This window comes from Cuculus canorus, chromosome 23, assembly GCF_017976375.1.
Source record: "Cuculus canorus isolate bCucCan1 chromosome 23, bCucCan1.pri, whole genome shotgun sequence".
NCBI lineage: Eukaryota > Metazoa > Chordata > Aves > Cuculiformes > Cuculidae > Cuculus > Cuculus canorus.
Window position 1 is genome coordinate 2097129 of NC_071423.1, and position 13653 is coordinate 2110781.

The window sequence follows — 13653 nt, forward strand, 5'->3', positions numbered from 1 at the left end:
CTTCAGTACAGGCTTTGGAGTACAAACCCATCATGGGCTGAAAGCTTTATTATAGACGTGGAAGCAGAACCTGCCTGTCCTGCAGCAGTGAGGGCAATTGCTCTTTGGAAAAGAGCAGGCAGAACAGCAATAGACAATCTAGTCCTGCCCTAAAGAGGTAGCGTACACCAAGAACTTCTGTCACCACAAAAGCAATTCCTCTTCAAGTCTCTGAAAGGCTATTTGTTTTATTTGATTTAAACTCTTTGTCCAGGCTGGCCATCTCAGCAGCAACACCATTTCTCTTTCCCCCTAAAACCAAGGTGCCCTCCAGCTGCAGGAGCACCAAGGAGAAAATTCAAGATATGGCATTTTGAACACAAGGATTCCAAACAATTCTTTGTTTTCGCCTTCGGAAGGGGCTGTGAAAGAGGAGAAGAAGGCGACTATTTACCTTTTCTCAGAGAAGCTTTTTTACCTGCACAGACGATCTTGTCCAGCATGGTACACACTCAAGCAATGAAGAAATAACTAGGCAGTCACCACTAACCAGTTTTACTTTCCTTCACCCTACAAGCAGACACAGACAGCAACAGAAATGTTGACCTAACATGCAAATCCCATCTCTGGGGTAGAGATCAGAGGGCAGATTGATTTGCGCACTGAAGCCCTAGGCCACTCATCATTTTCCTAGCCACAGGCTGAGCAGTTTCAGCAGAGCTTTCTCAAAGGCAAAGGATGAAAACATTGCACAAAGCTTGAAGCCTGGGGAGTGGTTAGGTTTGATTGTCACTAGTTGACTTCAGACACAGCCCACTGAGGGTTTAATTCAGAATCACGGCTGCATCTCAGCTGCAAATATTAACCTGGCCAGAATCTGGCACTTCACTGCTGTGCATTAGCCCTATGGAATGAATCCAGATGTCTCACATCATAACAGATCAGCACCCGAGAAAGCCACGCTAAAATTATAGCTTGATGATGCAATAGCAAGAGACAGCCAGGAACATGGCTCATTCTCATACCCTTTCTTTGGACACATAAAAACCAAAACCACCGAAAGCCCAAATGAGCTCCGTAACAGACTACCTCTTAATTGTCTTTGAGGCTGTCTCAGCCTGCACGGTCCCCAGTGACACCAGCGACACCAGTAACAGGTGACTTTGTGTTCGGAGGCCAGGAACATTTAGAAGGCTCCAAGAATACTGCACTGAGGATTTTTTTATCTGATCTTAAAACCAGTTTGAGGAGGCAAACAGGTTAGGTAAGCGGCACAGAATGAATTCATGTGGGTCAAGGCTGTGTGGCAATTCTAAAGCCTGGACAGTAAAGACAAATGGACTCACTATGGAGTCACACAATTCCATTAGAGGTCATCTGTATTTCCATAGTTCTACCTCTCAATAAGAAGGATGTAAATATTAGACCAGAAGAGGCAGGAATAATACGAACAGCCCTCTGTCACTATTTGTTCCTAAAGTTAGTTCTCATCACTGCAGGGAGTATTCCAGCAAATCCTGTTAAGCACACAATGTTGTTTCTCTCAGGAGCCAAGGTGTTACAGAGGCCCAACTACCCATTCAGACACGGGACAGAAAACGAAAGCACAAAAGCACCTGGACAGCAGCAGGCCCAGTGCTTCCACATGCAAACTCGGCCTCAGTTTCATCTTCCTGCAATACAAGCATTTGAAATTTGGCCTAAGTTAAAGGCATTCGCACCCTGATGCATTCCAACAGATTGTACCACTGCAGCACGCTCAGCCTGCCTGTATCTTTATTTTGTACTTTACGTGACACGTGGTGTATTTTGCAGCTTAATGACTATTTTAATCCTCTTCATCACTGAAGAACATCATCCTAGATGTGATGCAGATACATATCGTTTGATGGATGCTGCTCAGAGATGTATCTGAAGAGCTATTCCAAGGCACAGAAGGAAAAAATTACAAAAAAAAATCTCCGCTTTACTTGATCTGGAGTATTCAAAGCTAGCTGCTAACAGTAAAAATCTACCATTCCCCTGTTACGGCTCAAGAAGCAGCTCACGGGCAGGTCAGTAGCATCCTCTTAAAAAAAAGAATTACTAACTATGAATAACTATCTAAGTGGCAACAGATCCCCAAGTCAACAGCGGGGGAAGAGTTGCTGAAGTGTAGCCACAAACAGCTGTGCATGTTAAGCCCATCTTCCACAGCTGACTCGGCTGCCAGCTGTGGCTAAATGCTAGCTATGCCCTCAATTATACGATCAATGTAAACTTAATAATCACAGACTATGAAATGAAAGAACAGAACAGAATTAGTAAAGCCACTTACGTAATGGGGAATAACGACTTAACTTTTTGCATAACTCTTTAAAGATAGCGACATGACAGAAACACAAAAAGCCCGGCTGAAACTAAGGGTAGCAAGGCAAATTAAGTGAAGTCACTTGTGCATTTTCCTGAAGCAAAAGGCCACTGAGTCTTAGAACACAGCGCTCCTCACTTCTACATTATAGACAGAGTTTGCAGCCCAAAGTTTTGTAGGTATCTTTGTAATGCTCTTCTCTAGAGCAACCAGCTTTGCTTTCTGCATACACACTAAGCAAGTATGACACTGGCCATTTCAGAACTGTAATGCTCTTGAAATACATCAGCATCCACTACAAAAGGACTACAATGATGCATTCTAATCAGTGCCCTGTAATGAAAGAGGGAATTAACAAGCTATAGATGCCCTGTGGAAAACCTCCCATATAGTTATACTCTGAAAAGTATTCTGCTCATCACACTAATGCCCACATGAAGCAAGTTGCCAAAGCTTGCTCAATATAACTGTGTGCAAAAATTCCATGCAAAGCTAGGAATTTCAGTCTCAACTTCTGTGTGTCTTTTGTCTGTATTGTGGATTTGACATTTAAACAAATCCGAAAGAAGATTTCCTGCAATCTTAACTGCCCTGTTACATTAGGAATCCAGCTCTTCTCCACAGTCTTCCTTGGAGCCACATTGCTGAGTGAAGGACCTGCTGAACAGAGAGAGAAGGCAAAAGGACTTTGAAGTGATCAGCTGGCTGATGTTTACATCTTTGTCTCTTACCCTGAGAAACAAAGACTTTCTGAAGCAAGATTCCAGCATTTAAAATGAAGGATTAATTTATCTAAAACACTACACATAATACATAGCCCATTGAAACGTAGGTAACAGATTTCAGCTCTTGCTGTTAATGCGAGTTCTTATTCGCAGACTCAAATCTATCTTGTACATATGTAAGGACCGATAAAAGCATAAGCAGGGAGCCAGGAGGTGAGGGACCTAAGCAAATTGCAAGCTGTGATTCAGCTCACAAAGCCAGCAGCATACAGCAGTGCAAAATATTACATTGCACCGAGGCTGCTCTCTGGCAGGCCATTCATCTCCTGCCTTTGTTACTGGTAAATTGCTTCCGAGAAAGCGGCTGTTGCCCTAAACAGAATATTCACATACTGACTAGCTTTGTTGCAGAGCAAGTATTGATGCAATTTGAACAAGACAGCATTTATCAGGAGTGACAGGGACAGGAACAATTTTTTTCCTGTTTTAAAGCCTCCAGTGAGTTTCTCTTGCTGTGACGTGACGCTCTGTCCCAAGCCCAAGCTTCACACATCCATAGGAACATCCTAACTTCATCTCGCAGCCCACAATGAAAGTTCACTCAGCCTCTTCTGGGGTCTGGTTCTTACCCAGGTAAGTCACAGAATCATCGAGTTGTTTGGGTTGGAAGGCACCTTAAAGCCCCTCCAGTTCCAACCCTCTGCCGTGGGCAGGGACACCTCTCACTGGGTCTGGTTGCTCCAGTCTGCAGCACTGTGGACATTCATGTCTGAAGGCTGAGCTCTACTCATCCATCGCAAACACAAAGTCACAACAGTTTTGGCTGGCTACCAAGAAAAAAAGCCTTCTCCACCACTTGGCATTTCCAGTGCTTAGGCTGTGAGGCAGTACTTAAAGACTCTGGAAATGAAGCAGTTATTTGAAATCCTGCAACTCAAACTACTTAGAGGCACTTAATCTTATTCCAACAGTCCAAGTGGGAGCTGCGAGCATCCTGCTCTTGAACAGAGTAATAACTGGTTTCCCCAATAACGTGCACTCTCAACAATTCCTCAGTTTCCCTTTTTCCTGACAAGCAGCAATGTTTCAGTCCACGCATGAGCACTGCCATACCCGACACTTGAGGATTAACCTTTGGCCAGGATGAACGCACACGCAAATGTGTTCAGCTTGGATCCTGACACCGCTTCATTCTTCAGGGTTTCTAAATGCCTGTGTGATCCTTCTGTGTAAAACGAACCAGACATCAAATTCAATTTCTTCAGCAAGAGCTTTGATAAATTATGCAGAGAGAGACTCACGTTCAAATGCCGATATACTCACTGGGAACTCAAACCACAGGTTTGAATCAACATTTTGCATTTAATCTTTCGAGAGGAATACTTAGCAGATTAAAGGGAATCTGCCCCTCTCTGTTTCAGGCCACAATTATTGTCAGACTACCAGCATAAGAAGTCAACCAGCGTTTGGTAGTAGTGAATTATACTAATTCACGTAGATTCCTCTAGGACCATTTTTGGCAAGTTACTAGCCCCAATATGAATGGGAAAAGATTAAACACTGATAAAAACCCCCTACTACTTAACTTAGACCCGGCAACGTATCATGTCAAGTCCAAAACCATCTAGAGAATTTGGTGATTAAAAGCTTTACGCCGGAGGTCACCATACGCCTAAGCAGAGACCAGCTTCTGTTGTGAATATGCAATCCAAATCCGCTTGAAATCCAACATGAGTGCATAATGTTTATTGTAACAGATGGTATCAGCAAGGTTTTTTCTTTTTGCTGCTGTCACTTCACACTATCCAATGACTTCATAACTAGTGGGATTCATCAACCCAAAATCCAAAACCAAAGGGACAAAGCTTTTGGTAGAGAGCTGGAGCTAAAAATAAAGTAAGAACCTTTAAAGAAAAGCCCAAAGATTAAAAATGCAACTGTCTGGCTTTTGATTTAAACACCTCTGTACTGAAGTCAACATCTGGGTACTGGGCAACCCCTGGAAAATACCAGTTTACCAAAACCCCTGTTTCATCTTCACATAGAATCATAGAATCACCAGGTTGGAAAGGACCCACTGGATCATCGAGTCCAACCATTCCTAACACTCCCTTAAACCGTGTCCCTAAGCACCATAAGATGATTTTTGAGGTCTCCTCACTGACTACTTCAGTGAATTTTCTCATGCAGGTGCTGTGCTCAAGTTCCTCAGCCTTCGAAAACGCAAGCCCCTGTTATGACATAAAGCCCTCTCTCTGCAGCAAGAATTAAAAACCCCAAACACTGACCAACACCTCAGAACACACCAGACATTTGAAAACATAATCCAAGCAGCAAATGTTTGTTGAAGGAAAAAAGACCTGAAGGAGTAAGGAAACTTCCAAGGTTAAACACTGCTTATATTCAACCATGAAGTCACCGGTAAGAACATGACAATCAGCTACTCGTAAATGGTAACTCCTCCAAGTATCAACCTAGTGTTTCTGAAGAACCCTGGCCCTGACTGCTTGTGTGGGTCTGTCTCTCTCTGCCGTTGTCTTGAATCAAAACACACTTCCAACTGTTGCAATTTTGTTGGAGAGACGCTTACTGTATGAAATCACGGAAATGCAGCCCTGTCATTGATCCGAAGCGCTGAAATGCAGCTACTGCCCACGCACCACCTCTGCATGACACCATGTACCCGTCACACAGCCAGTAGTCAAGGTGAACTGACTCTGTGCCTCATCCCAGAGCCAAGACATGGGAATCTTTCCTGAGACAGACAGGAAAGGAGTCAGCTCACACCTTCTGTGGCTTTGGGGGTTTTGTCAGGCTGCATCTAACTCACCCTGGCAATTTTTAAGCCCTTCATATTTGGTGACTTGAAAAACTTGAACTCAAAGTCATCACTTCATAAAGATTTTCAGTTAGCCTCAAAACACAGAGAAGCTCTTCGAGCCAAACAGTTATTGATTTTGTCTCCTCTGTAAACTTCTCTGAAGCTCAGGCGCTGCACAGAATACCAACTTCAGACTCTGCTTCATAACTGGAGAGCCTGTCCAGCCACAGCCACCTGCCCTACTGCTCGCCTGCGCAGGGAAGCCTGGCAGCTGAAATCACTGGTGGAATTCTGAAAGGAAAAAGGGGAATCCCTCAGAATGACACCTGCAAAGGAGATTAAACTCAACTGTGTAGCCAGATGTTGTTCAGCAAGCTTGAGAGCTAACCGCTGCTAAAAGAAGCTACTGCATGGCATAACACAGTCATCTGGGTGAAAGAGGGGAGATTGAGATGAGGTATTAGGAAGAAATTCTTCACTGTGAGGGTGGGGAGGCCCTGGCCCAGGTTGCCCACAGAGCAGCGGTGGCTGCCCTATCCCTGGAGGAGTTCAAGGCCAGGTTGGATGGAGCTTCGAGCACCCAGACCCAGTGGGAGGTGTCCCTGCCCATGGCGGGGGGGTGGAAATGATAGCCAGCACACCAGCACAGTGGTGGCTCAACAGCAGCAGCCACCCTCACGACTGTTGTGCTGGTTTGGCCAGGACAGACGAAGTCTTGATGTCAAAACGAATGAATATGTGTGTAGATGCTCAGGAAACAGGTCTGCCCCTAACAGCAAACAAAAGCCTTTCTGGGCCATGCCTCATCCTCCAGTTCTCACCCTTACAGAGCATAGAGAACCAACATGTGATTTGACTCTCCAGTGTTGCCAATGAAAATGGAAATAAAACATTGAATGCCATGGTGAGCGGCAACATTCAACTCTGCACGTTAGTTACAAGTGAGCAGCACACTGATAAAGACAGAACCGAAAATCTGTGATGATCACAAGATCTCTGATGTGTAAGTGCATACAAGACCATGATCATTACTGACAGCATAAAACGCAACAACTTATTATAACTAAATTTAATAGCTACATAGGTCCATCTCAGAAAGCAGGGAGAGCATTCTTTCCCTCACCGGCTGTATGCAAACCATCCACGGCAATACTTCCAAATGAAGGGCTGGTAAGCGGCTTAGCCACATGCGTCTCTGATCAGGTGGACACCTGATTGCACACAGCCAAGCGTGCAGTGGTTTGCTGCTAGAAAGATTACTTTAGGCCACTTGTAAAATACCAGTATTTTAATCATTCATCTTAAGTTGGAACTTAAACTTTTACAAACACACGTAGAGACAAAGTTTTACATTTTAAACAACAGCCCAGCCTGCCCATGGAGCGAGCATGAGAACTTATCAACCATTTAAAAGCCATGCTAGAAAGCGAATTTGACTTCTGTCTTCTTTTGTATGTGCATTTTCCATGTTCGCGCATGAGGCAGTATAGCTTAGAGGAAGCAGTCAAAAATATATATTTAACTCCAACTGAGAAGACAGATGGAGTCGAAGAATTACTTTGAGGCTTGCACAATGCTGTCAATCCGTTTCCTCTCCCTCTTCACATAAACCCGAGCCTGATTGGCCCCTCCAGCAAAACACTGCAAATGAAACTATCGGAAGAGCCAGGAAAAAGTAAGTCAAAGCACCCTAGGGACTCTGTTTAAGGTAAAACCTGTGCTAGGATATGCCACTTGCCCATGACAAACTCGCTACTGGTATAGCAAGCAAAGCAAGCCCATTAGAAGTGTAGATAGCATTTCTAGAGAAAAAAGGGGCGACCTAGCAAGTTCAGGTACAGCTCTGAATTGGAAGCCTTACCAGAAGGATTTGTAGGCCATTGCAAGTATCTGAAACATTCCAATTACGAGCAAGCGTCATCTTAAATTAACGTGTTTCAGAGGTGCTGACTGCATGAACTAAAAATCAATGACACTAAGTTTTACTGCACCTAAGTAGCATGACAGCAAGCATCTGAAGAATTGCATCAATCCAGGAAACCTCAGGAGTCTGAAATGCCCGAGTGTAGAAACAGAGATAAAGGCTCTGTTATTCTAACGGAGAAAGAAAGAGTTGGGGACAGTACAGTTTTCCTGTATTTCCAACCGAAGAGCAGGGTATGGTTTAACTACATTTGTAGAAGCAGATGCTGCAGTCAAAATAACATATTTTTAAAAGACTGAGTCCACACATCCAAAAGAGAGAGGCAAAAAAGCAAAGGCAGAATTTTTACAAGCAACATCTAAAGAAAAGCGTAACCAGTCTACAGAACACAGATGCTGCAATCACCCTTCCTCGCACTACAAGGTGGCAGAGGAGGAGCAGCAGGCACTTATAAAGCTCACAGCCCACTGAAGCCACCTACAGAACAGGCTTCGAGTAGCTCTCAGGCAACGCAACAAACACGCTAACGAAAATAGCACTTAATCCCTGGTAGAAATATTAATGCCTAAATAACTTTTGAGAGGTCATCAATATTTCACATGTGAAAGGAGGAGAGCAGAATCCTCCCAAGAACACAGCTTACCTTCCTGTGACATTCCACAACGCAGCAGAAATTCCAGAGCTTCTCTGCAATATCAGATGTCCATACTATTTGGTTTATTTCCTTAATGGCATCCCTGCTTCAGAGAAGCTTTTGTTGAGGCTTAGAAGGGGTATTGCATGCAACCACTTTCATACAAAAGCATATTTCCTAACATTTACTAGGGAGTGAAGTTTCAGGAACTGAAACCGAGCTAAAGGCCATATGCTCAAGGCTGGAATTTTACTGAGCTGTTTGTACTCAGGACTTCAACAGAGAAGTGGAAATTTCCCCTAGGTGGAGTTCTTTGTTCAATGCAGCAGGCAATTAGAAGTCCCCAAGGTCTGCAGAAATGGCACAAGACTGATATGTCGGTGAGAATTTAGGCATACAATACAAAAATAAGAACATGAAACGCACAGTTCTGCTGTAAAACATGCTGTCGTTTCTCTTCATCCTGAATCCTGGTTATTTGAACCAGACCGGTAATAGAAATCAGCGTTCCAGAAAGCTTTGGAAAACAACCACTAAAACCAAACGCGATTAAAAAAAAAGCAATATCGAGTCTGCATCTCCTCAGATTTGGTTACACAAAAAGGTCAAGTGGTAAAAAATAAGCTCTGCATCTTTAAAGTCCCCGAGGGCACAGCAGAAGTAGTTTATCGCTGCAATAAAGATCAAATTAGAATAGATTTATTTTCTTTTTCCAGTTGGCTTAAGTGTCATGTTTTAAGTTGTCGGGGACATAAGCGCAAGCAAAACACAGCAGTCACTGAATTCAGGTGCAACCCTGGGACTCACAGCACTATGGAAAGGAAACATTAATTGCTGGGTATCAATGATTTCTTTAAGCCCTTCTATTCAAATCCATTTGGAAGAGGCTGACAAAGGTTATCTGCCGTCAACACATGATGATCTGAAAGAGAGACTGGCTGTCACCACCAACGAGCTCTTGGGAACGCCCTACGCAAAGGTTCACATACCAATAATTTACAAAAAAAAAAACCCCAACCCTGCCACTCCCCTTGCTCTGTGCAGGGAAGAAAGAAAAACAAATTGTAGTCGATAAGAAGATTACCGGGTGTTCCAGGGACAGGGACTGGTGGCTAAGATAATCAAGCGAAAGAAAATCCCCCTAATGGGACCGTGCCAATCCAACTAAACTAATAATTGTAGACATCGCTGCGCATTGTCTTTAACTCCAGCACACTTTCAATCCTCGTCTCTACTATTAAATAAATCAATCTCTTGCATATTTCTCATCACATTACCTGGCAGCACCAAGTAACAACCGCAGTATAAAACCCAAGAACAGCAACCATCTCGCTCCCCAAGCTCTGCATCGAGACACTCTGCTTGAGAGAACGTGGCAGCAATAAAGACGCGAGAGCCGCAGTCCCCTACGGACAAGACAATGGGAGAGGATGCAGCAAAAACAAGAATTAAAATGCCACCGTTGACATTTCGTGTCAGCAGATTAAGGTGGCTGTCGTGAACGCCCATTCTGCAGCAGGAATGGCTGAACAGACCAGCACGGCGCCACGGAGAGCCAGGCACACCAACATAACCCCAGGCCAGCACCGATGCAGGTCAGGGAGGGCGAGACCCCATCAGCGAGACTCCATCAGCCCGCAGCCGCCAAATCCAACCCTGCTACAGGAATCGCCATCCTTTGGGAAAGAACCCAGGCGGAAACGGTTTCGTTTTAATCCTTTTCAAAGAGGTCAACACCCCCATTCTGCAGGGCCGCATGCCCCTCCGGGATGCCGAGCTGTGACACACTGCTCTCCCCTCTATGCCAAACCCTCTGCCAGCGCTGCGACTGGCAAACTCTGGGATCTGCTTCTTCAGAAGGACACGAGCCTTCAGAATAAAATTAGAGTTGGATTTGTTTTCCAGCCTGGCATTTTGTAACACATGTCCACAAGCAGCAGCTTCCAGACGGGATGTAAAGAGCAGCCGCATTTGTCTCGGATATGGCAGAGGAAGTGACCTACAGTGAAGGAGTTTCCAAACAGGCACAAGAGATCAGATTTGACACTGCAGAGCAGCCAGGACAGTCCCCGACCACCACAGCGATGCCAAGAACCCGATCTTGGCAAGGCTGGATTCCCCCAGAGCTTGAAGTTCTCTCTCCTGCAAGATAATCTCTGTTTTTCCAGATTATCACCACATTCCATTGATTTAGAGAGATTTAACAGAAGGACTGGTACGAAGTAGGTGGAATACCGGTCCTGGGGAAGCAGGCAGAGAGCTAGGCTAATTTCACATGACACGTTAAAAATACTAAAGAACCACGTTCATTGCCAGCTGGTAATTAGCGCCAGCTTAGGGCCTCAAATTTTTGCATCACACAGAGGAAGATGTTCTGCTTAACCGAGCTTGTTAATTTTTACTGTGAACTGTCAAATTCAGCCATTCACATGTAGCCACAAGACTGCTCTTTGTCCATCCCTAAATAACCCCCAATCTATGGAAAACAAATGCAGCCGTTTGGCATTTCCAAACAACACTGGGGTGATATTAAACTCTCTTTACATGCCGCGTTTGAAGCTCAGTATGCATTTTGTTCCTTGTTTTGCCGTTTCACCCCCATAGAGAGGTGGAGAGGTAGAGAGTGCGAAGTTCTTAAATGGGCAGGATTTTCTTTTTTCCATCCATCCTGTCATCCGGATAGCGAGATTACAGGAAGTTTTTGGTTTTAAGAGTAAAGTTGGGAAATCCTCACTCCGATTAGTGTCATATATAGAGATATAAATGATATTATAGATATAATATAAATGATATGATAGAGATACAAATGAGATATACATTCACATACACACACGTGTGTGTACAGGCACACAAACTGCGGCATCCAAGCCATTTCCATTTCAAATGCACCCTTTCCACCTGGCTGAAGCTCAGCCTCCAAAAGACGAGGGAATAAACCAACCTGAAGACTGACCAAGCGGATGGCAACCAAATGCTCTACAAAATCGTCCTCTTAACACGCTTCTGGACCAATCTAAAGCTCAGCTCTTTCTCACTCCACTGGTTCCCCATCCTGGGGTGGGAAACCCCCTCGCCTCACAGGGAGCCCCGAGATGGAGGAGCCCTGGGACTAGGGGGACCCCTCACCTCAGGGGGAGCCCCGGGAAGGAGGGGAAGACCTGAGATAAGGGTGAGGCCTCCACCCCTCACCAGAGGGAAAGCCCTGGGAAGAGGGGGAATGGTGGGGGATGAGGGGGGGGCAAACCTGCAATGGGCCCCTCACCTCAGGGAGAGCCCCGAGATTGAGAAGGGGAGGAAACCCCAGGATGGGGGGAACACCAAAATGGAGGGGAGGAACCTGGAGATGGAAGGGGGGAATCCGAAATGGGAGGAGAGCCCGAGATTGAGAAGGGGGGGACCCCGAGATAGGCTGGGGATCCCCGAGATGGGCAGGGGAGACCCCGAGATGAGAGGGGGGCAAAGCCAAAAGGGGGTGAACCCGAGACGGAGAGGGGGACCCCAAGATGGAGAAAGGGGGAAAACTCCAAAAGGGGGGACCCCGAAATGGAGAAGCGGGGACAACCCCGAAATGGAGGAGGAACCCCGAGATGGGAAGGGGGGAACCCCAAAGGGGGAGGGGACCCGGAGATAAGTGAGGGGGGCTGCAAAGTGGGGGGGGAATATCGAGATGGGGAGGACGACCGGAGACGGAGGGGATCCCAAAGCCAGGAGGGGACCCCAAAAAAGAGGGGGGACCCCCAAACCAAAAGGCGGATCCCAATGCGGCGGGGGACACCCCCGCCCCTCACGTGAGCCCTCCCCGCGCCGTGTCCCACTCACCTCGATGTACCCGGCGATGGTGGCGGCGGGCGCGCCGAGCGCCATGAGCAGCAGGAACGGAAAGTGCAACGCGGAACCCATCTCCGCCACCCGCTGCCGCCGCCGCCCGAGCGCGACTGCGGCCCCAGCGCCCCCCGCGGCCGCGCGCCGCGCCGCGCCCCGCCCACCTGCCCGCCTCGGCCAACCACCGGCCACCACCGCCGTGACGTCACTCCGCCCGCGGAGCAGACGGCCAATCGCAAGGGTGAGGAAGGACGGCTGAGAGGGGAGCCACGCCCCCTCGCTTTTCCAGCCAATGGGAGATGGCCTGGTTAAGAAAGCCACGCCCCCTGGCCGCTCCCAGCCAGTGAAAGCCCCCCTCAGCTCCCTGCCAATGGGAGCAGCAATTGTGCTTTACCACGCCCCCTCCGCGCTTCCAGCCAATGAATGTCTGTGCGGCGCGATATGCCCCGCCCTCTCCCTCTCTCAGCCAATGGGAGGTGGCGCTGTGAGGTAAGCCCCGCCCCCTGCTCGCTCCCAGCCCATGGGACGCTGCGCGGGGTGCCCCGCCCTCGGGGCAATGGCGGCGGGGCTGGGGCGGCCCCAGGGGAGCAGTTGGGGGGGTCGCGCCGCCGTTCTTTTCACGTTCCCCCTGCGAGGGGCTGCGGCCTGGGGGGAAAGAACGGAGAGAAGGGGAGCCTCTCCTGCGGGAAGTGAACCACGAGGGGCCCTGCGCCAAAACCCGCTCTGGGACCCAGAGCCCGCGGTGGTGCCGGCCATCCTCGGCCCCTCGCGGTTTGCAGTAAGAGCCAGGACAGCTGTGGGCTCGGAGAAGTCTGTTTTTTACCATAAAAGCCAGTTTTTTGCAGTGGCGGATGAAAAGCTCAACATAGCAATGGGTGTTCACAGCCCAGAAAACACCCGTGTCCGGGGCTGCACCCAGAGCAGTGGGACCAGCAGGGAGGGAGGCGATTCTGCCCCTCTGCTCTGCTCTGGGGAGACCAAACCTGGAGCCCTGTGTCCAGTTCTGGAGTCCTCAGCACAGGGAGGACATAGAGCTGTTGGAGCGAGTCCAGAGGAGGGCACGGAGATGATCCAAGGGCTGGAGAACCTGTACCAGGACAGGCTGAGAGAGTTGGGGCTGTTCAGCAGGAGAAGAGAAGGCTGCAGGGAGACCTTAGAGCAGCTTCCAGTGCTGAAAGGGGCTCCAGGAAGGCTGGGGAGGGGCTCTGGATCAGGGAGGGCAGAGACACGATGAGGGGGAACTGTTTTGAGCTGAAATAGAGGAGATTGAGATGATATGAGGTCTTATGAAGAAATGTTTTGCTGTGAGGGTGGGGAGGCCCTGGCCCAGGTTGCCCAGAGCAGTGGTGGCTGCCCCATCTCTGGAGGTGTTCAAGGCCAGGTTGCACAGGCCTTGGG

At 47.6% G+C, this 13653-nt stretch overlaps 1 protein-coding gene across 5 annotated transcripts in view; it reads right to left on the minus strand.

The window, feature by feature from the left end:
- Positions 1-12403, minus strand: part of APLP2 (amyloid beta precursor like protein 2) — a 48844-nt gene extending 36441 nt beyond the window's left edge. For all 5 annotated transcript variants that reach the window (XM_054086915.1, XM_054086914.1, XM_054086913.1 and 2 more), the window contains exon 1: positions 12253-12403. In XM_054086915.1, coding sequence (XP_053942890.1) covers positions 12253-12333 — 81 coding nt within the window. In that variant the 5' untranslated portion in view covers positions 12334-12403. The remainder of the gene's footprint in view (positions 1-12252) is intronic.
- Between the last annotated feature and the right edge of the window lie 1250 nt (positions 12404-13653).